This window comes from Pezoporus wallicus, unplaced genomic scaffold, assembly GCF_028554395.1.
Source record: "Pezoporus wallicus isolate ANWC-B61680 ecotype Strahan unplaced genomic scaffold, APGP_CSIRO_Pwel_v1 contig_8166, whole genome shotgun sequence".
NCBI lineage: Eukaryota > Metazoa > Chordata > Aves > Psittaciformes > Psittacidae > Pezoporus > Pezoporus wallicus.
The window spans coordinates 3,268,729-3,294,557 of NW_026638114.1; the positions used below are offsets into that span (position 1 = coordinate 3,268,729).

Below are 25,829 nucleotides of genomic sequence, written 5' to 3' on the forward strand. Positions count from 1 at the left end.
TGGCAGGCTGTACCGCTGCCTGCCATGCCCTCAGGCCATTTCCATCCCTGCCTCACCCACGTTAAACCGGCTCCTTCTTTATCACCATCCTTTACCCCAGCCAGCACAGAAGCTGCAGCAAGGCTGGAAGAGATAGTGGAACTGACCCTGGAACAATGGGCAGCAGTGTCTGCGCCCTGGCTGGTGCCAGCAGGAGCAGATAAAAACAAGGACGCCCTTGGGAATTTGAAGGTTGCTGACATATTTCAGGCATCCAAACCCTGCTGATACCTTCTGACTAGAACATCTCTCTGGGGCTGCAAGGCAGCCGAGCTGCTCAGCCCTGCCTGTCCTGGGCAGCAGGGACCCCAGGCTGGATGTGACATGCTCAATGCCAGCTTGCACCGCTGCTCCTCCGTGCCCTGTTGTTCCCTGGACTGGCGTTGGTGTCTGGAGACCTCTCTCACATGAGACAGCGTGGGTGACAAGCACAGCTTTGTTCACCCTGCACTGCAATGCAGGGCAACAGCCCTGCTCTCCTCCTGGTGCCCCTGCTGTGTCATGGTGGGCTGAGCACCCTATCCCAGAGGTGCTAACACACTCACAGGGTTCACTGGGGATATGGGGCTGCCCCATACAGCCAAGATAGGGCAACCTCATAGTTAAAGCATCCACTACGCTTTAGGTCCTCTAGAGCCACCTCTGCTCTGATCCTGCACAGCTGATGTCCTCTTCCTCTGCTCTTGCTCATTGAGAGCTGAGGGCTAGAGAATGTGCTGAACTACATCACAACCTAAGACTGTTCTGTCCCAAATACTCAGCCTCAGTGCTATATACAATAAAATCCAAGTTTGATCCTACCCAAAACACCAGCTTCCAGCCTATCCTTAGAGCCCAGCCTTAGTTCTCTTCACCTAAGGTACTTAAGAACAGCCAAACTACACCATCACATCCCATATATCCTCTCACTGCTAGGAGCAACACTATAGAAAGGCTCTGCTGGTGTCTGAGGGCTCTTATATTCCTTATTGGCCCTGATCAGCCTCACCTGAAGCCCCTACCCAATCAGTCCTGGGCCTCTATTTAAGCCCAGCCCTGGACCCACCCCTGTCTCTACTTGCATTTTACTGCTCAGCCTCTGTATGCTTCCCCTTAGGGAGGAGGTCCTGGGTTAGGAGTATTTCTGGTATCTGTGGAGGAGCATTCAGGTTTTGCTGTTTCTATTGCAGTCCTTTCTGTTCTTAAGACAGGAGTTGTGGAGTCTGGATGCTTAGATGGAGCAGATGCTTGGGCTAAGAGCTGCAGTCCTGTTCCTAAGACAAGTCTGGGTGGGTCAGTGATGGGTGGTGGTGCTGCCTGCTCTGCTGTGAGCTGCATTTGGGTGATTGAGGGCTTCTTTATCTAATGGGGCTGTGACGGGGGTGGGCAGAATCTGGGTGTTAGTGTCCAAATAGTGGGGAAGTGCAGGGTCTGTGCTCCTCTGCCTTGCTGCAGTCAGTTCGTGGACCTGCTCATCTCTTCCTATGTTCCCTCTATGCCTGGGTACAGCTGCAAGCGCATGCACCCCTGCATCCTGGCTATGCTTTTGCTCCTCTCTGCTTCAATTGTGTCTAAAACCTGCTCCACAGATTGAGATGAGAGAATGGGGGCAGAGGGAGGTGGTTCCCCCTTCCACCTGCAGAGGCAGCTTTGCCATATCAGTTAAACCACTCAGTGATGCCCCTGAGGCCATTAGCATTGCAGGCTCGTGGGGATGGTTTGGAAGGCGTTGTGGGAAACATTTCTGCATAGATTCCCCATTGTGCAGCCTGGAGTGGTGGTCAGTGAGGGGAGGGCCAGGGCTCTCCCATAAGGGATTTAAAGGGAGTGTGACTGGGGCTGCCTGGTGCTCACCATCACCTCACAGTGGGAGCTGTTTGCCATAAGGATGGCTGGAGTAAGTAGTTTCTTTGCAGAACAAGGGGAAATCATCAGGGTGAGATACCCTGGGTGGGACTGGTGGTGGGGAGTGGGTGCTGCAGGGGTGGGAAGGCAGCCTCAGTTGGCCTGTCCCTGGGCAGCAGCTCTTCAGCCCCTGGAGACACAGCAGTTGTCCTGTAGGTTGGGATTCCCTATGCTACAAGGGCTTACAGCATCCCATCCTATGGGTCAAGGTGCTGGGTACTGCCCCAGAGTGGTCCATGTCCCTCCCCAGGCTCCCAGCACAGACTGCACAGCCCTATGATCTCCAGTGCTGCTGGGATGTGCTGGTTTCCAGGGGGTCCCTGGCCCTGGAGGTAGCAGATTACAGGATTTGCGGCCCAGACTTTGGTTTGCTGCAGGGTAACTGGAGGTCCCGGCAGCACCGTGTGGATGCAGAGGTGTGCAGCCCCCTTTCTGCAGTGCTGGGAGCTCCTGGGAAAGGTTGAGCACGCAGATCCCAGGTGTGCTGTACCAACACATCACTTGTCTGATGCACTAATACTGCATGACTGGGTTTCTGATGGGCTGACGTCTCCATCAGTGACAAGTAAGCCACAGCATTGCTGTACAGGCTGATGGCCCAGGGAGACCAGTCCCTATCTGAGCTGTGCCATTGACACAGTTATTGGTGCTGTGGGAGCATCTTCAGCTGAGCAGATGGGTCTTTCCTGCTGCGCATCAAGGCCAACAGCTGCTCCAAGAGCAGCTCATCTTCCACCCCTCCTTCTCTGGCCCTGTTTCTGCATTTCAAATAGTGTTAGTGTTAAAACTGGGACAATGCTGGCTGTGTCCCTGCTTAGGGATGCTGCTGGAGCAATAGAACTTGTTGAGCTGGCAGGGGACAGGGAGGTGTCCTTGTCCCTTTGCACCATAGCACAAATCAGAGCCTAGTGAACCCTAATCATGCATTTATCCACTTCTTATTGTGATAAGAGTAACAGAGCCACTTTAGCCCAGTCTTGCTCCAAAATGGGCTCATTTTCTGTCAGACAGAAAACAGGCGGCATCCAGGGAGTCTGGAAATCACTGTGTGAATGGTGGGAGCTGCAAGGAAAATGTTCGTGGTTTGAATCTTATACTGGGGCAGCATCCTCCTCACGCCTGCTGCTCTCCTGTCCCACAGGTGCCGTGCTGGGGTTGGCTGCTCTCTGTTCCGAGGATGCTTTCCCGCAGGAAGCAGATCCCGGCTGCCTCAGAGCACTCCAGCCTTCGCCGCTGCCTCTCCACCATGGACCTTGTCGCCTTGGGAGTAGGCAGCACGCTGGGGGCTGGTGTCTACATCCTGGCAGGGGAGGTGGCTAAAACCAGCTCCGGCCCCAGCATCGTCATCTCTTTCCTGATCGCAGCTGTGGTGTCTGCTCTGGCAGGGGCATGCTATGCTGAGTTTGGGGCCCGTGTGCCCCTGGCTGGCTCTGCCTATCTGTACAGCTACGTGACAGTGGGTGAGCTGTGGGCATTCATTGCTGGGTGGAACCTGCTGCTGTCCTATGTCATTGGTATGAGGCCCCTTTGATCCCCCTACCTTTGCTGGCTGTCATTCCCAGACCCCATGGAACCATCACCTCTCCCCAGGTACTGCCAGTGTTGCCCGGGCCTGGAGTGCTACCTTGGACCAGCTCCTCGGCAAGAAGATGGGGAGGTTTTTGGGTGCTCACGCAGCCATGAGCTCTGTGGGACTGGCAGAGCACCCGGATGCCTTTGCTGCTGGCCTGGTGGTGCTGCTGGCAGGTAGGGTGCAGCCCCCTGTGCCATCCTCCATCATGCAGGATGAGCTCCTTGCCCCACGTTCAGGATGGTGCTGATCCCTCTGAGGCTTTGCTATTTCCCTGAGCAAAGAATGGGGAATACAAGGGGGATCTGGGGAAATCTGTAGATCCTCCCGACTCTATCACTGTTCCCCTCTTTCCACCCTCTCCAGTAGTGTCTACCCTGGGCTTGGTGTCATCCAGGATGCTCAGCCACTTTTGCTCTTTTTGTCCCCAGGGCTTCTTTCCTTCGGAGTGAAGGAGTCCACCACAGTCAACAAAGTCTTCACAGCTCTCAACGTGCTTGTCCTGCTCTTTGTCACACTGAGTGGCTTCATCAAAGGTGACCTGAGCAACTGGAAGCTCAGGGAGGAGGACCTGCCATGGGCAGTTGGGTATGAGATCTGCTCTCCCTGTGCTGCCTACAGAGGGTGGTGGGGATGGACGGGTCATCCCCCTAATGCTTTATCCCAGGAAATCCCATTTTTCCTTGCCCTGTTGGCAATGAGTCAAAGAACCAACATCCTGCTGGGTTGATGCTGGAGGAGTGAGTGGGTTGAATGGACTGTTCTGCCTGGTCCTCTCATTGCACTGACCCCTCTGCACTGCCTGCCTCTTCCTCCTCCCAGGAACCAGTCTGTGGCTGACAACATGACCAGTGCCTTTGGGGTGGGAGGCTTCATGCCCTATGGTTTCAGTGGGACCCTGGCTGGAGCCTCTGCCTGTTTCTATGCCTTTGTTGGGTTTGACTGCATCGCTAACACAGGTAAGTGAGGTGGGGAGAGGTGCTGGTGGGACCCTGCCCTGCAGGCTGGGGTCCATGGCAGTGATTCTCCCTGCAGAAGCTAGTGTAGGGATAGGAATGGGCACATTCCTGGCTCTGTTGCTCTTTCCTGTCCTCTATGCTCAAAGGAGGATCTATAAGAGTCCATGTGGCATGACTGGGCTAATCCCAAAGCATGTCCCCGTAATCCTGGAGCCCAGGAGCTCTATGTCCTTGAGAGAAGGCCTCTGTGTCCCTTCTCTCCTGGGGGGATACGGGATATGCTCTCCAGCCTGAGCTGGCTCTTAGCATGCCATGCACATTGAATGAGAATCTGTTTTTTACAGCTGAGCTTGTCCTCCCCCAGGGGAAGAAGTGAGGAACCCGCAGAGATCCATCCCCATGGGCATCATCCTGTCCCTCCTCATCTGCTTCCTGGCGTACTTCGGGGTGTCCGCTGCCCTCACCCTGATGATGCCCTACTACCTCCTGGACACCATGAGCCCGCTCCCAGTGGCTTTTGAGTACATTGGTTGGAGCAGTGCAAAGCATGCTGTGGCTGTGGGGTCACTGTGTGCCCTGACAACCAGGTGAGGCGAGTCCTCTGATGGCAGCTCTGTGCCTCAGGGCAAGGTTCACTGGAGCTGTAACACATCCAGAAGCTATTCCCAGTCCCTTCCCACTGCCCTGCTTGGCCAAAATCCCTCAGCCATTCCTCACAAGTCCCGTTGCTCTCATTCTGGTCCCTCCTCACCACCATTATACCCCTTGCCACGCTGCTTTTAGCCCCAAAGGAAGTGGTTAGGTGTTTGGTGGCATCGTGGCTGCAGGAGCAGGCTGGGGTGTCTTGGTGGGCACAGGTCTCCCCATGACCTGCGGGCATCACTGCCCTGATACTGTTCCTCATGTGATGGGGAGGCAGGTTATGGATTTGTCAGCGTGTTCTTGAGAAGGTCATGGCCACACAGATGAACCAGGGCTCCCTTTCCACACAAGAAGGAACAAAAGGCAGGTTGGAATCTCCTAGATTCCTGCTCTCTTCTCCTCTTTTCTCTGCAGTCTCTTGGGCTCCATGTTCCCCATGCCACGGATCCTGTATGCGATGGCTCGAGATGGGCTCCTCTTCAAACCTCTGGCCAAAGTGAGTCGCCGTCAGTGCCCAGTGGTGGCAACGCTGGTGTCTGGAGCAGTGGCAGGTGAGTGATTGCGTTACCCCTTACCTATGAGCAGGGCTTGGTGGATGTTCTCTTCCAGCAGGACAACACAGGCTCCCCCTAGCTTGCTGATAGCTGTTGGTGCAATACCTCTATACACAAGAGAGAGCTCTCCTCACTGTGGGTGAGGATATTTGGCCTTGGATTCAGCCTCTCTGAGCTACCATGCAGGAGGTGGCAGGATGCTTTGCACCAGTGACCAAAGCATCACCAGCTCATCGAGGTGCTTGAGTTGCAGTGGGTGTTGGGGGATATGGGAGGGCAGAGGGCACAGATGAGATGGGCACAGCAGCAGTGCTGACAGCTCTGCTGGGAGACTGAAAAGGGCTTTGCATTCCCTCAGCGCTCCTGGCCCTCCTCTTTGACCTGAAAGCCCTGGTTGACATGATGTCCATCGGCACACTGCTGGCTTACTCTCTGGTGGCTGGCTGTGTACTGCTGCTCAGGTGAGTGCTGGGGACAGGGCTCACCCAACCTCTGATGTTGGCTATACCCGGGACATCCAACATTGCTCCTCAGATATCGGCCTGGATCCAGCACTAAGGGCACTCCTGCAGGGAAGCTCCTGGCTGTGCAGCTCTGGTGGGACCATCTTGTCCATCCACCCTCGCATCCCACCCCCTGTTCCTCCTCTGCAGTGGCCTGGGCTCCGACAGCCATAGGTACGCCCAGGAGAGACCGATGGGGTTTATGGGGAGGCAGCACGGGATAACCACAGGGCATTGCTGCTTGCTGTAAACCATCCCGCAGCAGGATCTGCCTGGCTCCCTCCTGCCCTCTCCTGACTGCAGCACAACTGCTGCCCCAATGGGACCTTTGGAAACCTGCTCCCTCCTGGAGGGAAAAGCTAAACCCACCATGGCAGAGCTCCCAGCCCCGTCCCCTGGTTGTCCTTTGTCCCTCCCACCACGGCAGCATGGGTGAGGGATGGGATCGGCATGGGGAAGCGTTGTCCTCACACTGCTGTGGTCCCTCTGCAGCCACCCTGGTGTGTGCTGTGAGCTGGGTGAGCACCACGGGGCTGCAGTGCCTCTGTGCCGGAGGTGCCTGGTGCATCACTGCCCTGGCTCTGCCTCTCCTGGGGATCCTGGTGGCAGCTCTGCTCATCTGGAGGCAGCCTCAGAGCCCGGAGAGAGCATCCTTCATGGTGAGCACACAGCCTGGCTTCAGGGACTGTGTCCAGGGAGAGGGACCTGGGGGATGGAGAGCAGGGAAGTGCCACAGCCCCCTGGGGAAAGGGTGTCATTGCATGTGGGGTGTGTGTTCTCTCTGCTTTGGGTCAGGCAGACCCTCACTACATCCACAATGTGCTGTATTGGTCTTGGGGTTTTGCATAGGGACCGTGCCTGGTTCTTCCCCATCATGTTCCACAGGCCAAAGGGGCACCTCCTGCAGCCCCGAGTCCACTGCCTGTTGCACAAATCAGAGCTGCTCCTCAGTAAAAGGATGCCTGGTCTTGACACCCTGGGTTGGTTTTGCCCGTGTTTTACTGCCTCCCCCCTGAAATCCTGCAGTACCTCCTGTCCCATCAACCAAACCCTCCAGAGCATCCCTCTCCAGCACAGGCTGTGGTCCCAGCTCAGATCTCTGAGCCTCACACCTTCCTCTCACCTCTTGGCAGCTACCTAAAGCTGCAAAGAACTGAACTTGACTGTGGAACCTCTGGTCCATCTGGGTGAAGTCATGACCCCATTCCCTTGTGCTTGGTCCCTTCAGGTCCCCTGCCTACCCTTCCTGCCCCTTCTCAGCATCACCATCAACAGCATCCTTATGGCCCAGCTCAGTGTGGGTGCCTGGCTGCGGTACCTGCTCTGGATGGCCATTGGTAAGCCTGGATGCCCTCCACATCCCAGGGCTGGTAGCAACCTCTTTTGGTGAAGCCTTGGTTTGAGAGCCAGTGGCACTAATGCTGCCTAATGTACAGTGGTGGAGGGAGGATGGAGATGCTGAACTTTGACATCAAAGGGTGGTGGGAACACTCGGCCCTCTGATATGGGGCCCAAAGGGAAGGGGTGATTACACTGTGTTTGGGAGGGGAGGGAAGAGAGAGTCTCCCCACCCTGTTCTGCCCATTCCCAGGCTTCCTTATTTACTTTGGCTACGGGATCCGGCACAGCGCTGCGAGCCACCAGCCTGAAGGGGCAGCTCCCTGGGAGGCAATGGGAAGCACGGCCAGGGAAGTGACCTTGGAGCCCTGCGGGACTGTTCGGTGCCCGTCTGCTCCAGGGCAATAAGAGGGGAGAGCTGGTCCCAGAGTGCCCGGCTCCCTCCACCCTGTGCCCGGGGGAAAGAGAGATCCTTTGGGCTCAAGGTCGCATCCTGCAGAGCCTGGTGAACGTCCCTGGGCACCCTGAATCCTCGTGGCGAGCCCGCCGCTGAAGGAGGTTTGCAGAGGATAAAGCAAACAAGCCTTTGCTGCTGTTACTGTGTTGTGGGTTGACTTTTTGTGTCTTTGGAACTTCTCCCTTCAGCCTCCCCGTTGCCCTCTGCCCCTTGCACACCCTGACCCCTCAGCTGCTCACAGCAAAGCAGGAGGCTTCTAAGTGCTGCCCTGATCTGCCTGTCTCTCCATGAATGCCAAGGGTCAGCTTTTTCCCTTATGGTGGGCAAGTCCCTTTCTGGGCTCATTTATTCCTCCTCCTCAGTTCCCAGCACTCCCCTTTCCCAGAGCCAGGCACATTCCTCCAGGTCCCACGCAGCATCTGCCTTGGGGGCACTGGGACGTGGTACCAGGTGCCCAGAGCAGGGTGCCAGACCCACCAGCCTCGTCTCCCTTTGCCAAGAGATCCTGCGCCCTTCAATCACAGCTAGGCTGGGTTTGCTGCTGCTTTTCCCATGCTTTGATGCTACAGCACCTGCTGCATCCCTGAGGATGCTGTGCAAAGATGGAGCCATCCATCCCCATAGCCATGGGGGTGCCGGGGGCAGTGGGTGCCCTGGGGGGGGGACATGACTCTGACACAGCAGGCACCCTCATTTCCTACTGTTGATGGTTAGGGTAAGAGCTAGACCCCACATCCCTGCTGCCTTTCTGGCTGCCTTGTTCAGCTGCTGTGTTCCTGGTATGGATCAGCACAAAGGACGGAAGCAGCAGTTGCTGGGCCCTGCCAGCTTGGCAGGAATGGGAGGGTTGGGGTCTGCTCTGTGCAGGAGCCCATTGACATGAATGAAATGAGGGAAGGAGCAGGAAAAGGGGGACCAACAGTAGAGGCTTCCTTGTTGTGGTTTTGTGGCGCCTGCTCCCACCCCTCCCCATGTTCCCCTTAGCCCTGCCGCGAGCTGCTCCTGCACCATCCCCAAACCCACCAACATGGGATTCTGAGGCTGCTGCTTCTTACAGACTTGTAATTGTTACAGCCAGTGGCACATTGGCCTGGTGCACGTCCACACACACAAACACCCCAGGGCTCAGCAGCCCTGGGGAGGGGACAGGCCAGTGACAGCCCCCAGAGCAGTGACCATCTCACCGTGCTCATGCACCCAGTGGAAAGTGCTTGTGTGCATCCAGCCCTGCTGGCAGCATTTTCCCAATGGGGATGTGCTGGCTTGGAGCAGGGAGGGATGTGACCCGCTGAAGCCTGCTCCTCCTTGGGAGGATGCTCTGCTCCCCAGATGTGCACCTCTGGGCATGCAGCCTCTGCCCAGCTTTGGGGGAAAGGATGGCACTGGTGGTGCTGCTGATGTGTAGTGGGGACAGGAGGGCTTGGTGTCTGTGTGGCAGTGAGTGGGGGAAGGCTTGGGATGGAGGAGTGATCCCTGGGAGCTGTTTGCTGGAGTTGGAGGAGGTGATGGGAAGGGGAGGAAGGTATGGTCTATAGCAGGGGCAGTGCTGGAGGTGGCAGATATACCCAGCTGCACCCATTCTGTGGCTCAGATCTGGGCTTGGCCACCTCCTTTCCCAGGAGTGAGGTACATTACCACCACCATATCCCGGTGCTCTCCTCAGCTTCCCTGTGCTCATCCCCATCCCAGTGACCGCCTCATCTTCCTCCTCATGCCCCCAAGCAGCACTGATGCTGACCATGCTCAGAGGCAAGCGCTGGGTTGGATCCAGCCCAATCTGTGTGTGCTGGCTGACCCCTTCTACCCCTAGAAAGCCTCCCACCAGAGGAAGGGGTGCAGGAATGGTGCAGTGGGGTTGCCAGGGTGCCTCGAATGGGCTGGGGAAAGGCAGGCGCAAGCGTCCTGTGAAATGCTCCATTGCCCTTGGTTGGATGGGGCCAGCCCGGGGGCCTGCCCCGGCAGTGGGGCACTTGTGAGAGCAGCCCTGGGCTCTGGCACCCAGAAGGAAGCCCTGACACCCCGTCACTGTGCTACGTGGCGATGAGGGGCACCTCGCCGGCAGCGATGGGGAACGGGGAGCCGTCCCCTCCGTTGAGCACGCGGTACAGCAGCTCCTCCTTCTCGCGGTGCGCCTGCTCCCGTAGCTGTGCCTCCTTCTCCAGTGCTCCACGAGCAGCCAGGAGCTCCTCTGAGAGCTGCCTGTGGGGAAACAGCATTTGTGAATGGCACCGTGGGCTCTGATGTATTCCCGATGTATTCCCTGTCCCCGGTGCCACCGGGGTGCATGGAACCAGCACTTACCTTGCCATGACCAAGTGATTCTGGGTGCGAACTTGCAGGTCCTCATTCTCCTGCTGCAGAGTCTTCACCTTCTCCTCCAGCAGAAGGTTCTTCTCTGCCTGGAAATGGGCATGAGGATGAGGAGGGAGGCAGAAAGTGATGGCATTGCAGCCGCATCCCCTCCCTGCTCAAAGAGAGGAACCAGGCTCCATCCACCTCCTCTTTAGCTGCACCTTCTGGATGGGATTCAGGTGGAAAGAGAAGATGGAAAGAGCAAAGCCCACTTGTGACCCCCCCTTCCTTTCAACCCACCACAGTCTCCAGGTTCAGCAGCTTCTTGTCCAGCCCATGGATGTGCTCATTCTTCATCTCGATGACAAAGTGCAGGCTCTCCAGCTCCTGCTCCCAGAAGGGGCTGGGGCTTCCGTGTTCCTACAGAACACAGGGCATGGGCAGCTATAGGGTGGGTACTGGGGTATCTGCCATGGTTCATCCCACACACATGACTCCATGTTTCACCCATCACTTGTGTTCAAGAGACCCCAACAGCCCACGCACCTCCCAGGGATGGGGCTTTTCTCCCCACTTCAGCTGCCCTGTGCCCCCCCATCTCAGGGTCCATCCAAGAAGCTTTGGACCAGCACCCCAGAGGCATGTCCCCTCCCTGCCAGCCCTCTCTGCACCTCAATGTGCTTCTTGTAGTCTGTGCTCATAAGGGACTCCTCCACCCGCTTCATCCTGTCCTGGAAGGACTTCAGCTGGGAATTCAGTGCCTGGATCGTCTCCTAGGGCAGCCAGGGAAGAATCAGGGTGGGAGACATCTGTGATTCCTTCCTGAGCAGAGCTGGGCTGTGGCACCCCCATAGCCCCAGGGCTGGAGAAGTCTGCATGGTCCCCAGGACCAAGGTGACCACTGAAGAGCTTGGGGCACCATGGCAGAGCCAGCAGACAGTCCTCAAGCCCTCCCCAGGGACTTCCCCTCAGGTACCTGTAAGGCTGCCTGGGACCTGTGGTGGGATTCTGCCAGCAGCAGCTTCTCCTGCTCATGTGCTCTCTGGAGCTCTGCAGGGGGAACATGAACCAAGTGTCACTGGTGTGGGGACACCAGGGCAAGGAGCCCCAAGGAGCCATGGAGCTGGGGGGGGAACCACAGTACTGGGGTGAGCCCTGCTGTCCCAGCACGCACCTTGCAGGGTCTCCATGTGCTCTCTCCTCAAGGCATCAAACTGCTCCTTCAGCTCCAGGTCTTTTCCCTTTTCCACCTGGGAAGCAGGGAGATGACAAACCCCACCTGTATGACCTGATGTGAAGGATGCTGTGGCCCTCCCAGCTGCCTGTGCCTCATTGCTAGACCAGCACCATTCCAGGCCTCCTAACTCCTTCCTATCCCCTTCCTTCTCCCCAAAACAGGAGAGCTCAACCCAACACATTCCTGGTCCATGACTGATGCCTGGAAAGTCCTGGTTGGCCACATGCTCCCTGTTCAGCTGCCGTCCCCAGCAGCACCCACGTTTGACTGACCTGGATGTCACCATCCTGGGTGATTCCTTTGGTGTCTTCCCATCTGGCATCCTGCAGCCGCTCCTCCTCATCCTCCTCCTGACCTTGGAGGAGTCTTGTACTCTCTGGCACTGCTGCCTTCTCCTTCCCATCCTCAGGCAAGAGGGTGGCATTGGCTGCAATGCAAATGTGGCTGGAACGGTGCCGGCTGCATCCTGCTAAGTGGGCTGCCTCAATGTCCTGGCCTGGGTTCAGCCCCTGTCCTCTTCCCACTGGACAAATACCTGCCCCCCATCTCACTGGTGAAAACTAGCACTATTTGGGATGATGTTGACAGGTTCAGAGAGGACACAGCTCATTAGGCAACAATCTGGCTGTCTGAGAGGATGGGATGCCTCATCTCTGGGATGCCATCGTATCTGCCCACTTGCACCAGTGCCACGTGGAGGCTGCAGCCACCATCCCCATCCTCCCCAGTGCAGGCTGGCCACCCTGTGGTCAGCCCTAATGCTTTATTAATATCACAATATGAAAGCACAGCAGGGGGAAGAAGGCACACATCTTCTCACCGTGCTCTGTCTTCACGGCCGTGAGCTCCTGGGATGCTGGTCCCCTCTGCTGCTGGGCTTTTAGCTGTCTCTAAGAGAGAGAAGGGGCTGGAGCAAGAGGGACAAAGCAGGGCACAGGACACCCTGCAGCAGGCACCTTGTGCTGGGCATGCTTAAGCCCTCCTAAAACATGGCTGCTCAAGCAGCAGTGGTCCCTCCCTGCCCTCTGACAGCCCCCAGAATCCATGGATGCCTGGCAGGCAGCCCCAAGCTGTTTCCCTTCATCCCAGATGCTTTCCAACCCGGCATAGCCAGCCACTGGCTGGAAAACCCAAAGGATGCTCACAACCCCCCTGACATGGTGCTGATGCAAAATAGGGTCCAGCAGCAAAACATTTGGTGGGGAAGAGCAGGCAGCACTTGGCCTGGCTGTGACTGTGGTACTTCCTTGCCACCTTCCTCCTGCCCTGACCCTGCTGCCTTGGGATGCTCAGGGTCAGCCTGGTCCCTGGCATCCCAAACAGGCCGATGCTTTACACAGCCGGGCTTTGGCCCAGGAGTGAGACACGAAAACACCATAAACCAGAGGCACTGCGGGCCCTGTGCAGGGCTGGCAGCGGCACAGGCAATGACCTCAGGAGCACAGGAATGTGCTGCTCGGCCCCGCGGGCTCCCGCACGCTCCCACTGCTGCCGGGGGCTGATAGAACCCAGAGCCGGGAGCTGCCTTCAGCAGCGCAGCTCTGTGGGATGCCTTCCAGCCCTGCACGGGCTTAATTTAGTCACTTGGAGGGGAGGAGGAGAAGAAGAAAAGAGACGTGGATGTATTTTTATGTGTTACTGGAAGATAGAAGCAAATCTCGCCTGCTCTTGCAGCTCAGCCTCCCCAGTGCAGGGTAGATCTTGCCCCTGATGCCACCCCTTGGGTCGTGCTTCTAGGTCGGGGTGCGAATGCATTGTGGACACAGAACACACCTGCAGACATGATGCTGCTCTCCAGCACCCAACAAAGCAGCCTCTAAGAACACCGGTCCCTAACAAAACCAGCCCTGCAGCCTTCAGGAGCTTGGATCAATACAGATCAGATTGGGAGCCTGGTTTGGGGAAACAGCGGGGCAAAGCAAACAGGTCCCTGCCTCTGCCTCCCCTGCAGCTCCCCTCCTGAAGCCGGAGGGAAGCGCAGTTGCCAGAGAGGGTCAGGAAGACTCCGAGCCTCTGGGAAGCCACAGCTTTATCTTCCCTTCTATGGCGTGAGCGCTGCGGTGTTGAACACAGCCCAGGCAGTGGGATAAGGAGGCACCAGATAGTCGGGATTCATAGGGCTTGTTCTCACTCCCGACACAACTTGCCCTGCAAACATGGGTCACCCCAGGATGCTGCTGAGCTGCAGGGTCCCCATCCTCCTCCCTCACCCGTCTCATGCTAATGTGCACGCCCCTGCTATTTCATATACCCCGTGTCCCATGCTGGGTTTTAGGGTCTGGAAAGTGTGGATGGGGCAGTCGTGGCTCTGCAAGCCTGAGAGCATCACAGCAGCCTCAAACACCTCACAGGTTTTACTGATAGAAAGCACAAGCTGTGCCAGGGGACTGTCCATGGGGTGGACATGGAGACACCCTTCCTACCTCTAGGAGCTACTGCAGTAGTGTCCTGAGCTAATTTCACTCCTGAGCACTCAATTGTCCTTCGGGATGAGAGCTCCAAAGCCAGGTGAAAAGCAAAATATGGCTGTAAACTGAAATACAGCAGCACCTTCCACTGCCACCTCCAGAGCAGCACATGGCACCCACACCTCTGGTGTCACCGGTGCATTGTGGAGAGCTGGAAGCCAGTCCCAGTACCCACTATGAAAGGAGCAGGTTGGGAGTTACTCCATCTGGAATGGCTTTGGCCCAGGGAAGAAGCAGTCTGGAACATCCCTCAGGTGCAGGGCACTGGCAGCACTGCTTATGCTGTAAAGTCTCAGCATGGAAACCTCTGGCTTTGGCTTTGGGGAGGCTCATGAGAAGAAATACCTTCCAGCTATAAAAAAAAGTGCCCACATTCTTAGAACTAAACATTTCTAATGGTGTGGAGCAGAGTTGTTTATGGGTGGATTAACTGGGATTTCCAGCGCACCTGAGGCATCCCAAAAGATGCCAATGGTGGGGAGGACCCGCACAGAGGCAGCTGCAGCCTCTGCTTCAGCTTTCAGCATGAGGTGGGGTTTTGCACTGTATTTTTCTTCCTCCTTTCCTGTTTTACAAGTGTGTTAAGCAATGAAACCCTGCAACAACAAACGAAATCACACAGAGGCAGGAAATGAGCATTTAAATCCCGACTCTGCTCCTGGGCTCCAGGTTCTGCTTTGTGGCCTTGGAGAAGGGGGCCAGGATTTGGCCTGTGACCCTATAGAACCTCCCCAGGACCTGCAGCAGATGCTCAGTTCTGTCACAGCAACGCTGGCTCAGGTCTGTGGGACCTGCCTTTGACTCTGCTGCTGTTTTTCCTCTATTGAGGTTGTGTTATGAGATGACCATCACCTCTCGTACAGTCAGATCTGTGCTGCAGACCGTATACAAAGCCTTCATGCCATTGACAGCCCTGAGTTTTGCATCCTGACCTTTCCCTGGCTCCTGCTGCTACATATAGTTCCTATACCTCCAAAATAAATTCACCCCAGCACTGGAAGGTGGCCAAAGCTCAGCCCCAATCCTTTGGGAAGGAGTCTCAGCCTCTCTCACGCTGGGAGCATGACTGAAGGGCAAGTGGTGGTGCTGGGTGGCCAAGTGTGGATGGAGATGGAGGGAAGGGGACCTGCAGGGACAGTGCCTGCAGCTTGGAGCCGGGCTTTGTCCATGGCATCTTCTCCTGTGCCTCCTTATCGCCCTGCAGACCAGTGATGGGAAGGATGAGGCTGCCAAGCCGCCTCCCCCAGGGCATGTAGAAGTGCCTGGTATGAAATCCACCACCAGATCCAGCTCAGCATGGGCTCCCCAAGGTCACCTCCAATATGGGACTTGCCCCAAAGCCTCTGCAGCCCCCAGCCCCATGATGTCTTTTCCTAGTTGTGCTCATTATCCATGGTGCAAACTGGACTACCCATGGCAGGGGGTTGGAACTGGATGGTCTTAAGGTCCTTTCCAACCCAAATCATTCTATGATTCTATGCCCACCCAGGTCTGCCTGGGTTTGACAGCTCCCCCATCCCCAAACAGCCCCATGGGACCACCTCTGCAAGTCCGCCCATCAGCAGTGGGAGGATGAAAGTCTCCCACCTGCCTTTTGGTACCCAGGATGTGAGGACGTGTGCAGGAGCAGCTCGATGCCTGCCCTCACCCCTTGCTGCCATAAAGGAGATTTTCAGCGCTGCTTTCAGGATTAACTTGTGACTTAGTCACAGCATCAGGGCTGTTTTATGGGGCACAAACTGCAGTGAGCAGTGCCTCAAGGCACAGCACAGGAGCTGGGGAGCCGGCGAGGGCAGGAAGGGAGGTGTCTGCGGGCAAGTGACTGACTTCAATTTCCTCCTTTCAGTTCTCAGCACCTGCAGCTTCGGGGCTGCTGTTTTCTGCCTGCACCATGCCCCTTCTCACAGTCACAAACCAGCCCACAAGTGTCTGATCCCATGACAGAGAGAACAGTGTTTGGGGTTTGTTTTTAATTTCTATGCTATGGAGAAGCAGCCAAGGCTGCAAGTGCTGTAAATAAAGGCACTTGCTGGCTGCAGGGCTGTGCAAGCTCCACTCCTGCTCCCCCACACATCCCAGCAGTGGGTTGTGCTTTAGACACATGGTCTCGGGCAGCCGAGCTCTTGCAGCTGCCTCTGCAAAGGGCTGTCCATGTAGGGGGGAACACCAGCACTATGGGGCCTTTCCAGCTTTCCTCCTGCCCCTGCCACCCTCCAGCCGCCACTGACACCAGTTACACACAGCACAACCTCTCAAATACCTCCCAAGGCATATGGCAAAGTGAGAACGCATCAAAAAAGTGCAATAATAAGCAGCGGATAATTTCTAGACCTTAAATCACAAGAGGTCTTCAGTGCAGAGCAATGCACTGATATCTGCTGGGGACTCAGCGTCCCCCTGAAGAAGTGTTGCCTTCAGCACAAAGGGGGACCCAGCATGAGAGGGGGGACAACTTTTGGGGCAAGGGAGGATGCTGTGGGAGAGTGGCAGAGGATGGGGGAACCCATCCCTCTCCTATATGGGACCAGCATTTCCAACAGGCACTGTCACCCCAGTTTAGCGTGGGTGATGTGGGGCGTACAGCCCAGAGGGGTGCAGCACAGGTGGCTGCAACTCCCACTGTACCCGGTGGGATACTCACAGCCCGTTATAACCGAGCCACCCACCCACACCCCCCCCGCACACCTCCCACCCGCAGCAGTGCAAGCGGGGCTCCACGCACCCCCATCCCCACGCGAACCCCAGCTCCACGCAAAGCCCCGACCCCTCGCAAGCCCCCACCCTAGGCAAAGCCCACCCCAAGCCCAGCCCCGCAGCCGCTACCTGGCCGCCGACGGGGCAGCAGCGCAGGGCGCTGCCGGTGCAGCCCATGGGGCTCAGCCGCGGGGTGCGGAGCGCAGCATCCCCGGGAGAGCGGATTCCGCTGCCCGGCGGGACCGGACGGGACGGGACGGACGGGACGGGACGGACGGGACGGGACGAGACGGGACGGGACGGGACGAGCCGCCCCAGCTGGCAGGCAGGAAAAAAAATACAGAATAAATAAATAATTAATAATAATAAAAAAGTCTCCGCAGCTGCTCGCAGGCAGCGCCGGGAGAGGGTGCTCTGCACCCCCGAGCCAAGGGCAGGGCCCCCGGAGGCAGCCCGCCCGCCCCCGGGGCTGGCCACGGGCATCCGGCGGGGTGCTCCGGTTCTCCGAGCCCTCCAATCCTCGGGGTGCTTCGTTCCAAGGTGGAAGGATCCCCCGTCCTGCGGGTTGGTGTGTCCATGGGGTCACCTGCACTGAGGATGCTCCGTTTGGGGTAAGGAAAAAGGAGAGCAGGACCTTGCGCTGGGGCTGGGGTTCAGCTGGAGCAGGGCGGCCTCATGGTGCTTCCTTGGTGAACCCACACCAGCCACCTGGGAGAGCGGCAAAGGTAGGGTCCATCCTGGCTTTTGCCATCACCCCATGAGGTTTCAGCTTGTCCTGGGGTGGTTGTGTACAAGTGGTGGCTTTGGGGTGCTTTATTCTGGGAGCAGATCTGCTATGGGGGTAGCTGTGCTGGCTGGAGGGGGCTTTCAGTGTGGGCCATACTGCCTGGGGGGCTGCATCCTGCCTAACCCCCTCTTGAGCATCCCAAACACCCCACATACTGCGCCTGGAGCCAGGGTGCCCTTTTCCAGGAGGAAACCTTGCACTTTGGAAATGCGTCCTGGAGAGGTAGGAAAACACATGGATTTGAAAGTGTCCTGTCTAGAACTTAACGGGAGGAAAGGCAGGCTCCTCCAAATGTTTTGGTTCTGGGGATATTCTTTAAATACAGTGAAAGAACAGACATTTCTAAACGAACACACATCCTGACCTGAAATAAAGACTGCTGCCACCCAGCACTGCTGAAACAGGAGTGTTTCACCCCAGTCACGAGGCTGTGCCCGTATGGAAACACTGCCAGTTTTTGTCAACAAGTTTCTATTCTGACATTTTCCACATATCCCCTGGGATTAGTCCAAGCAGCCTGCGGGCCCAGGGGCTGCCAGCACGGCTGGTGCTTCACCACTGCTCCTCCTGCCCACACAGCAAGGGAGAGGAGGTGTGCGACATCCCCATCACGTGTGATGTGGAGGTGTTCTTTCTGCCCTGGTAACCCTGGGACTGGAGTGGGTAAGTTGTGAAACATCACTTGGGATGTCTCACCCTTAGGATAGGAGGGTGGGGAAGGTGAGGGGCAGGCCCCAAGCCTCCTGGGGACTGGTGGGACCAGTTGGCTTCATGCTTTTGGGTAGGTGCTGCTTAACCCGGGTGAAGTTTGGTGAGTCACAGCAGCTTCCTGGCATCGGCTCCCCCTCCTCAGAAACCACCACAAGTGTCTCTGTTCTTATCTCTCCCAGCACTTCATACATGGGGCAAGTCTCCTTCCCTGCCTGAGAGTACTTATTTGGGCTGAGTAGACGGTTTGTGGGATAAAAAGCTCAGCAAGGTGCTGGTCTCCACCTCTTCAGGGGTAATGAAAAATCCTGGTCCAGACTTGGGAGCTGAAGGCGTGCAGGGGCAGGCACAAAGCACATGCGTATTCCAGGCTGAATTTGCATCGCTGGGGCCACGGCTGCGAACAGAAGCAACTGTGTGGGCAGCTGAGGAGGAGCCTGCCCAGCTGCCATCACATCCTGCTGGTGCACCAAGGCGCAGCAGCTTGCACTTGTGCGCGTGGTCATTTCTGGTTCTAACTGTGGGGCACCAATGGGGTGCACTGGAATGCGCAAAGCAGGGCTCTGGGTAGGGTTTCTCTTGCTAATGGTGGAGAAAAAGCAGTGGGTTTGGTCACATTAGGCTGAGGCATGAAGCCAGCAAGGCAGAGATGGAGCTTGGGGATGTGCAGTGAGCACAGCCTCATCCCTAAGTGCCACATACCCTGTGCTGCCGCTGCAGGCTCTGTTTTGCTGTGCTCACCATGGCAGCTCCAACCCTACATTTATATAAATCACTAACTTTTGGAGAAGAGGCCACACCAAATGACATTACATGCTTCCTTCAGCCCACAGGAGCATCTGTGTGGCTGCCTGCCTGAGGCCATGCCTGTGCTGCCCCAAAACTCCCTTATTTTAGCTTGATTTTAGCAATTCCTCAGTTTCTCCCATCTTTTCTATGCAGGCTGCATGGGATGTGTCCTTGCTGCTGAGATCTCCCACCTCAGCCCTGCTTCATCTTCTTCTGCCCCAATACACTGATAACTTGCACCAGGGCAGCACTTAAACAGCCAGAAACTTTTGTGTCCAGCTGCTTTGGAGCAGAGCAGGGGCTTTCCAGGGCATTGAAGGGGTGGGATTCATAGCTTCAACAACTCATCCCCTTCTCCCTAACCAGAAGAGCCTGGAGATCTGGGGAGCACCTGGGGCTGAGGAGTCTTGCAGAGGGCTGGAGGTGATGGGACCATGACAGCGAGGGGATTTCTCCCCATTCAAAGACAAGGAAGCAGAAGCAGCTTGTGGCAGCCCCACCTGGGGCAGCTTTGTCTTGTTCTGAAGTTTGCCCTGATGTCTTTGTTGGTGTTATCACCATCTCTCTCAAGGAGAGACAGCTGGCTGGAGCCATCTCAAGGGCTTTGTCTGGAGAAGGGAGCTTAGGAGCCTTTATCTCACGCTCAGCTGAATTGCCATAAATGGGATAACAGCTGGCCAAGCGTGGAGTTAATTTGTACCAATGGTCATTTAAAGTGTTTGCCAAAGCTCATGGATAAGAGAAGTATTTATGCAAGCTGTTAAAGCGTCTCCTTTCTCTCTCCAGTTCCAGCTGGTAAGGACTGGGTGGGATAGGGTGGGTACAAGGCAGTGCTGGTGCCAGCACATGGGATATCCAAGTGGGACCCTGCTTGGTCTCTGTGGTCCCATGAGTGCAATGGGACCATTCATTTTAAATTTTGTTTCTTTTATTATTTAACCCAAACTGGGGAAAAAAAAAAGGGGGAGAAGATTTTGCTGGGAGGTTTTCAGGTGATACTCTGGCTGGTGGTGATGCGGAGCTGAGGCAGAAAGAGAAGGTGGTCTGTGGTTGTAATCCTTCACCCCGCTCATTGTTTGCAATCTGTTTGCTTTTGTCAAATAGAACTCACAAAGTCATCAACTCATCTGTGATTGCTGCTTCCCTTCAATGCGAATGGAAGATGTTGAGCCAGATCTGCTGAGACCTCATGACTGGGGCTTTGCATGCAAGAGACAGCTCAGAGAACTGTTTGAACTGCAGAGGATCTTGCATGTGTTGGAAAAAGAGACATCACAGACTCTTCTGGTGGGGACCTAGGTCACACATGCTTCTGCCTTGAGGTAGAGCAGCCATTTCAAGTCATTCCTGCGCCTGCCTGTGTTTTTCCAGGCACTAAGGTGTGGGTTAACCTGTCTTTACAGCCCTTTATTCTTCTTTTTCCTACCACAGCAAAATGGAGGGGGGAAGGATGGGAATGTGGGAGTGAAACCTTCACCCACACTGGTTGTGAGAAGAAGGAAAGCATGTGATGCTGGGGGCTGGAGGCAAGGGGCTCTTCTGCCCTTCTGCCTCCAAACATGATGCTCTGGCCATGCCCATGCCTCTCCCCTATCCCTGTCCCTGTCCCCCGGCTGCTCTGGGGCCTCAAAGTGAAAACTAATCCCAAGGAATAACTTTCGGCCCTGCTCCCGGGTGGGAGGATCCAGGCTATTTATTCCTCACCCTTAAGCCTCCGCAGTGGATCAGCGGCACAGTTGTTGCTGCTGGTGCAGGGTGGGCAGCAGCATCCGTCACAGTCCCTGCCTGCTCCCTGCCCTGCCTGCACGCTCCCAGCTGGCCTTGCTGCTAAATAAGGATGAAAGGCTAAAAATAGCGCTGGCTTGGACAAGCCAGGCAACCCTTCCCAAGGCTGGGAATGATATGGGGAGGCCAGCCAGTGTCAGTGTGCGAGGGGGAGCAGAGCTGTCTATGGGAAGGGTCCCACAAATGGGTTCTAATCGTGCTGTGGTGGAGGTGGCGGGAGGTCTGAGACCTTCCACACTCATGTCCTATATGCTCAGTGCCCATTCCAGCTTTCCATAGGGAAAAAACCGCATCTGTTCACCAGAATATGTGGGAAAAGCCACCCTCCTGTGCTGTCTGTGGTGGCGGGGTACCCGTAGGGCCATTCCAGCATGATGGGGGGGGGGGGGGTTGGGGCAGCTCTGGCTTGAAAATGAGCACTGAAGGGGGAAGGTGGAAGAGAAGAGTATAAAATCTGAGATTTTGGATAAATGGGTGGTGGGTGCTGTGGCAAACTGCCCAGCCAAGGGCCACTCAATCCCAGGGTGCTCCTACCCCTTGCAGCACACACCATCATGTCTGGGGGCTCCGATATCTGTGCCGAGAGCTGGGGGGATATGAGGCGGTGGGAGGTGGTACCGACCCTTTGCATCCACCGAGGCTGGCGGTGGATGTCCCTGGGTGCCTGGGAAAGCGCATCTTCCCGTCCCAGCATCCCGGCGAATCCAGTCCTGCGCTTGGGAACAGAACCAGGGAAGGGGGGAAAAAAAAAAAAAGGGGAAAGAGGAAGGGAAAATCTGAGCGTGCACAGGGGGAGGGCACCGAACGGGAGGTGGAGCAGCAGTCCCACCGCTCCGCTTCCGCGGCTGCCCCCGCCGGCCTCTGCTCTCGCCTCTCTCCTCCAACCCGCCCCGGTTTGCTTCCCCGCCGGCCGGGCCAGCTCTGCGTTGTCGGGATGCGGATGTCGGCGCTGTCGCTGCTGCTGCTGCTGTGCGCGGTGCAGCTTTGTGCTGCCGCGCTCGGCAGCTCCCACCCGCAGCTGCTGGTGGAGCGGAGCGGGTCCCGCAGGCTGGGCAAGGTGAGAGACCCCCGACCCCTACCCTGCTCCTTGGGGGGGGGGATGCGGGGAGCAGCCCCAGCAGTGCGGGGTGCGGGAGAGCTGCTGCACTCCGTCCTGGTGCGCTTTACAAGGGATCAACAGCGCTTTGGCGAGTGTCGTCCTTCTGCAAGGTCGATTTGGGGTGCGCGGCTGGGCTGGGGGTGGTGGGATCCCATGGACCTGACCGTGTGTGGGGGGACCGTGGCTGCAGGTTTGGGGCGAGCCCCAGAGGGGATTTCAGGGCTGACAAACTGTTTGGAACCAGAAGGGTTTCGGGCCCAGCGGCCTCTTGCTTTGGCTGAGCTTCCCAGCACCTCGGGTTTCATTCCTCCTCTCGGTGAGGATTTTCTGGCTCACCAGCTCGGGCTGCTGCCTTCTCGTTCCCACGCAGCGCTGGGCCGGGCTCATCAACAGGAGCTGATTAAGATACAGCTGATTAAAACGCATGACTCTCACACGGTGAGAAGGGGAGCCTCTTTTACTTATTTTCCAGGAAAGCTGATGTTGCTCCGGGACAGAGGGAGCCGGTTAGGAAGGCTGGAGGGGCTCTGTGTCACAGCAGTCTGCATTGGCTCCTATGGAGTCTCTTTACCTGTGGGTGAGGGTCTCCCAGCTCTTGCTAAACGTCAGGGCGCAGCCTGCCCCTTGTCCTGGCTTGCCCTCAGCCCCGTCCTGCCCTGGGCTGGTGAGCAGGACGCAGGATGAGCTCCTGCCTGCAGTGCCCGCTGGGGCTGCCGCCTGGCACCAGGTAATTCAGCCTCCACCGGTTCTGCGGCTGCTGAGCAGGCAGGGAAAGCCCCACGGCATGGGGACACGGGCTGCCCCGGCCAAACCTGCTCGGGATGCCTCCTCCATCCCTGCCAGGAAAGCATCTGCCATTAGGCTGGAGCCTGCTCCGGGAGGGAGCCGGAGCTGGTCTCTCGCAGCAGGTTCAGGGGTGGATGTTGCAGGAGGGTGCTGGCATCCCCCTGCGTTGGAGCTTGGGTTGTGGGAGCAAAGGGCTCCGGTGATGTTGCCAGTGATGGCTGGAGAGGCTGGTGGGATTCAGAGGAAACGGGAGATCTCCCAGCATGGCTCCCAGCCCACCCAGAACACACAAGTGGTGTCCCCCCTCTCTGGGTTACATCCCCTGCATGTGGATTTTCATTATCCCACAGGACAATGCTGCTTCCCTGGCTCATTTAGACTGAAGCAGCTCAGGATCAGATTCATTCAGGCAGGGGCAAACCTCGCTCGTCTGTCCTCTGAGCATGAGTGGAGATGGAAACGTTAAGCCATCTTTAAAACACAACATGAGCATGATTCCTACTCCTGCATAGAACTAGGTGGCTGGAACTGGTGGATGAGGGCTTGCAACAGCCGGGCTGAGCTGGGAGTTTGTGCCAGCCCCACGGCCACCCCAAGGCACAGCATCCTGCTAGTTGAACACCCTGCTCTTGTTCCCCCTTGCTCTGTTGCCTTTGCTCTCTCACACCTTGCTCCATGCCATTGGCTTCTCACCTTGTTCATGTACAAAGTGTTTGGAGGCTGAGCTGAGGCACGTTTGGAGATTGCAGCCTGGGAGCCCCATTTAGGTGTGAAATACATGCAATGGGGCTGGACTGGGAGCTTCTGTGATGCCCTCAGGCTCAGAGAGGTGAGAGTGTGAGAAATGAAGAGGGAAAAGCTTATTTGGCATTCAGAGGGTGGCTGAAGGTCATTTTCTGGCTGTGTTTGTGAGTAGATGTTTCAGGGGGTCAAGACTCCAGCACTGGGGACACCTTGTGCAAACCCAGGTCAGGCCTCACCTTGGCTCTAACTCCTCCTGTCCCTTGGTGCTGCAGGTTGGTGGCTTTGCCTGGGAGAACTGCGGTGACAGGAGGGACCCCGTGGTGCTGCAGAGCCTCTCCGTGGCACCCGACCCCATCAGCATCCCAGGGAGTCTGCGTGTCAGTGCCGCCGTCAACAGCGGCAAGACCATGGCCTCCCCTCTGAAGGTACGTGATGGAGATGCTGCCGCAGGATGAGCTTCCCAAAACCACTGGCAGCTGGGAAATGCCCAGCAGTGGGTATGGGAATGAGCAGCCCTTGGGGGAATGAGGCATGGAATGGTGCGGGGCTGAGCACATCAGGCTCTGTAAGCCAGAATGGGGCAATGGGCACAAGGAGACCTGCAGTGGGAGCAGGCAGCCCAGTGGGAAGCTCCCAACCTTATCCTAGTGGGAGAAACCACTTGAGCTGTGTCATGCCCTGGGAGTAATGACTCAGGGAGGGAAAGGACACCCTGGGTGCTCCCAATGGTCACTGTTGCACTCGGTTTTGGGTGGCCAGGCTCAGCTGCTCCCTCCATGGACATGCCACGACCCCGCTGTGGGAGCCCTGGGTGCCCTGCGCTGCTTTTAGGGGACCTTTCGGAATGAGACGGGACATGTCTCTGCCCAAGGTGCATGAGCTGTCTTGAGCAATGCCACGGTGCATGTTTGGGGCTGGGGCTGTGGGGAGTGTGCTGTGGTTTTTGGGTAGGGCGTGGAGGAGGTGGGAAAGAGTGGGGCTGTGAGGTGCTGAGAGGTGTTTGCTCAAGAGGGCAAGCTGAGGTTAGAGGAAGAGAAACCTGCAGGCAGACAGGAACTGAAAACAGGAGGGGAGACAGGAGGGCTTGTGGTGGCCCCATGGACACCCCAAGGGCTGCACGAGCAGGAGCTGAAGGAGATCGCTGGGGAGGGGACAGGCTGAGGGAGCCATGGGTGCCCGTGCTGCCTGTACCAGTGCTGAACACCTTCCCTCCAGGCTGTGCTGGTGGTGGAGAAGGCGCTGGGAGACCTCTGGATCCAACTACCCTGCATTGACCAGCTGGGCAGCTGCACCTACAACGATGTCTGCACCATCCTGGATGAGCTCATCCCACCCGGCACAACGTGCCCGGAGCCCCTGCTCACCTATGGCATCCCCTGCCACTGCCCCTTCAAAGCGGTATGTGGGGAACCCCCATTGGTGTGATGCTGGGTACCACCATGCCCTTTGGTGGGGGGCTGCGGGGCTCAGCTGATGTCTTCCCTACGATGTCCCCTCTCTCCATAGGGCTCTTACTCGCTGCCAGCCAGTGACTTCGTGCTGCCCGACATGGAGCTGCCTTCCTGGATGACCAACGGCAACTACCGCGTGCGGGCTGTTGTCAGCAATGGTGGGGAGGAGCTCGGCTGTGTCAAGCTGGCCTTCTCCCTGCAGTCCCAGTGAGGGGCAGGGGACCTCCTTCTGCTCCCCACCGTCCTGTCCCCTTCCATCCCATCCCGTTGCACCCCAACCCATCCCTGTGAGGCGCATCCTTCCTGCTGCCAGGAGGAGGCAGCTCCATACCCCTGCTCGGTGCTCCTCTGGCTGGCCTGCTGCCCCCAACCCCATCACCGGGGTGTCCCCTGCACCACACAGGGTGGCCTTGGAGCCTAACCCTAGCCTTTCAGCACGACCTGGGGGTACTTGTCTTATACTGGGTTTCTCTTTTCCTTAATCCCATTAGGGTAATTTTAGACAGAAACATTCCAGGGAAAAGCAATATTTCTTGGAGCAGTCCCTGCGGAGGAGGGAGTGTTTGCGAGTGCTGGGGCAGGTTGGAGGGATGCAGGATTAGCTGTGGAGGGTGTCCCTGCTTGCCCCCACCACCTCTGGCCAGGGCTGGTTTGGTCCCTACAAAATAGGGGACAAAGGACAAGTCCCACTCATCTCGTTTTGCCACTGGGACTGAGCTGAAGCATGACACTGCCCTGGGACCATCCTTCCAGTGCACCACAACATGGAGCAGGATCCCAGACATGGGACGGACTGAGATGACCATGAAGACCAGCAGCCTGGTTCCTATCTGGGGGCTCTGCAGCCCATCTCCTGGCTGTGGCTGGGTGCTGAGGTATGGGCAGGCAGCATCCTTCTTGCCTGCAGCTCCTGCCTGCCCATGCCAGGTCCCATGGTGACTCAACAGCCACCCTCATCCCTCGCTGTTCCTGCCTGCTTGCGTTATTTAGCCTCTCCATAGGGCTGGTCTTCCTCCAAGCACTTTATATGCCTTAACTACTGC

At 57.1% G+C, this 25,829-nt stretch overlaps 3 protein-coding genes across 3 annotated transcripts; 2 read left to right on the forward strand and 1 right to left on the reverse strand.

The window, feature by feature from the left end:
- Positions 1-1,906: 1,906 nt before the first annotated feature.
- LOC130599157 (cationic amino acid transporter 2-like) lies at positions 1,907-9,230 on the forward strand. The gene is given in 14 exon segments (XM_057409400.1): positions 1,907-1,915; positions 3,065-3,437; positions 3,514-3,669; positions 3,925-4,081; positions 4,316-4,452; positions 4,817-5,039; positions 5,509-5,645; positions 6,007-6,109; positions 6,183-6,325; positions 6,644-6,810; positions 7,380-7,488; positions 7,743-7,890; positions 8,309-8,396; positions 8,931-9,230. Coding segments are annotated over 14 exon segments (2,250 nt in total).
- Positions 9,231-9,734: 504 nt separating this feature from the next.
- Positions 9,735-16,880, reverse strand: CCDC69 (coiled-coil domain containing 69). The gene is made up of 9 exons (XM_057409575.1): positions 16,767-16,880; positions 12,296-12,365; positions 11,748-11,902; positions 11,413-11,488; positions 11,215-11,288; positions 10,910-11,011; positions 10,535-10,658; positions 10,248-10,341; positions 9,735-10,145 (listed from the first exon to the last, which is right to left on the reverse strand). The coding sequence occupies exons 1-9, from the start codon at positions 16,812-16,814 to the stop codon at positions 9,977-9,979; spliced, it is 912 nt and encodes a 303-aa protein (XP_057265558.1). The 5' UTR covers positions 16,815-16,880; the 3' UTR covers positions 9,735-9,976.
- Positions 16,881-21,478: 4,598 nt separating this feature from the next.
- On the forward strand, positions 21,479-25,245 carry GM2A (ganglioside GM2 activator). The gene is made up of 4 exons (XM_057409583.1): positions 21,479-21,763; positions 23,608-23,760; positions 24,551-24,733; positions 24,842-25,245. Exons 1-4 carry the CDS (start codon positions 21,641-21,643, stop codon positions 24,995-24,997), a joined length of 615 nt encoding a protein of 204 aa, XP_057265566.1. The 5' UTR covers positions 21,479-21,640; the 3' UTR covers positions 24,998-25,245.
- The last annotated feature ends 584 nt before the right edge of the window (positions 25,246-25,829 follow it).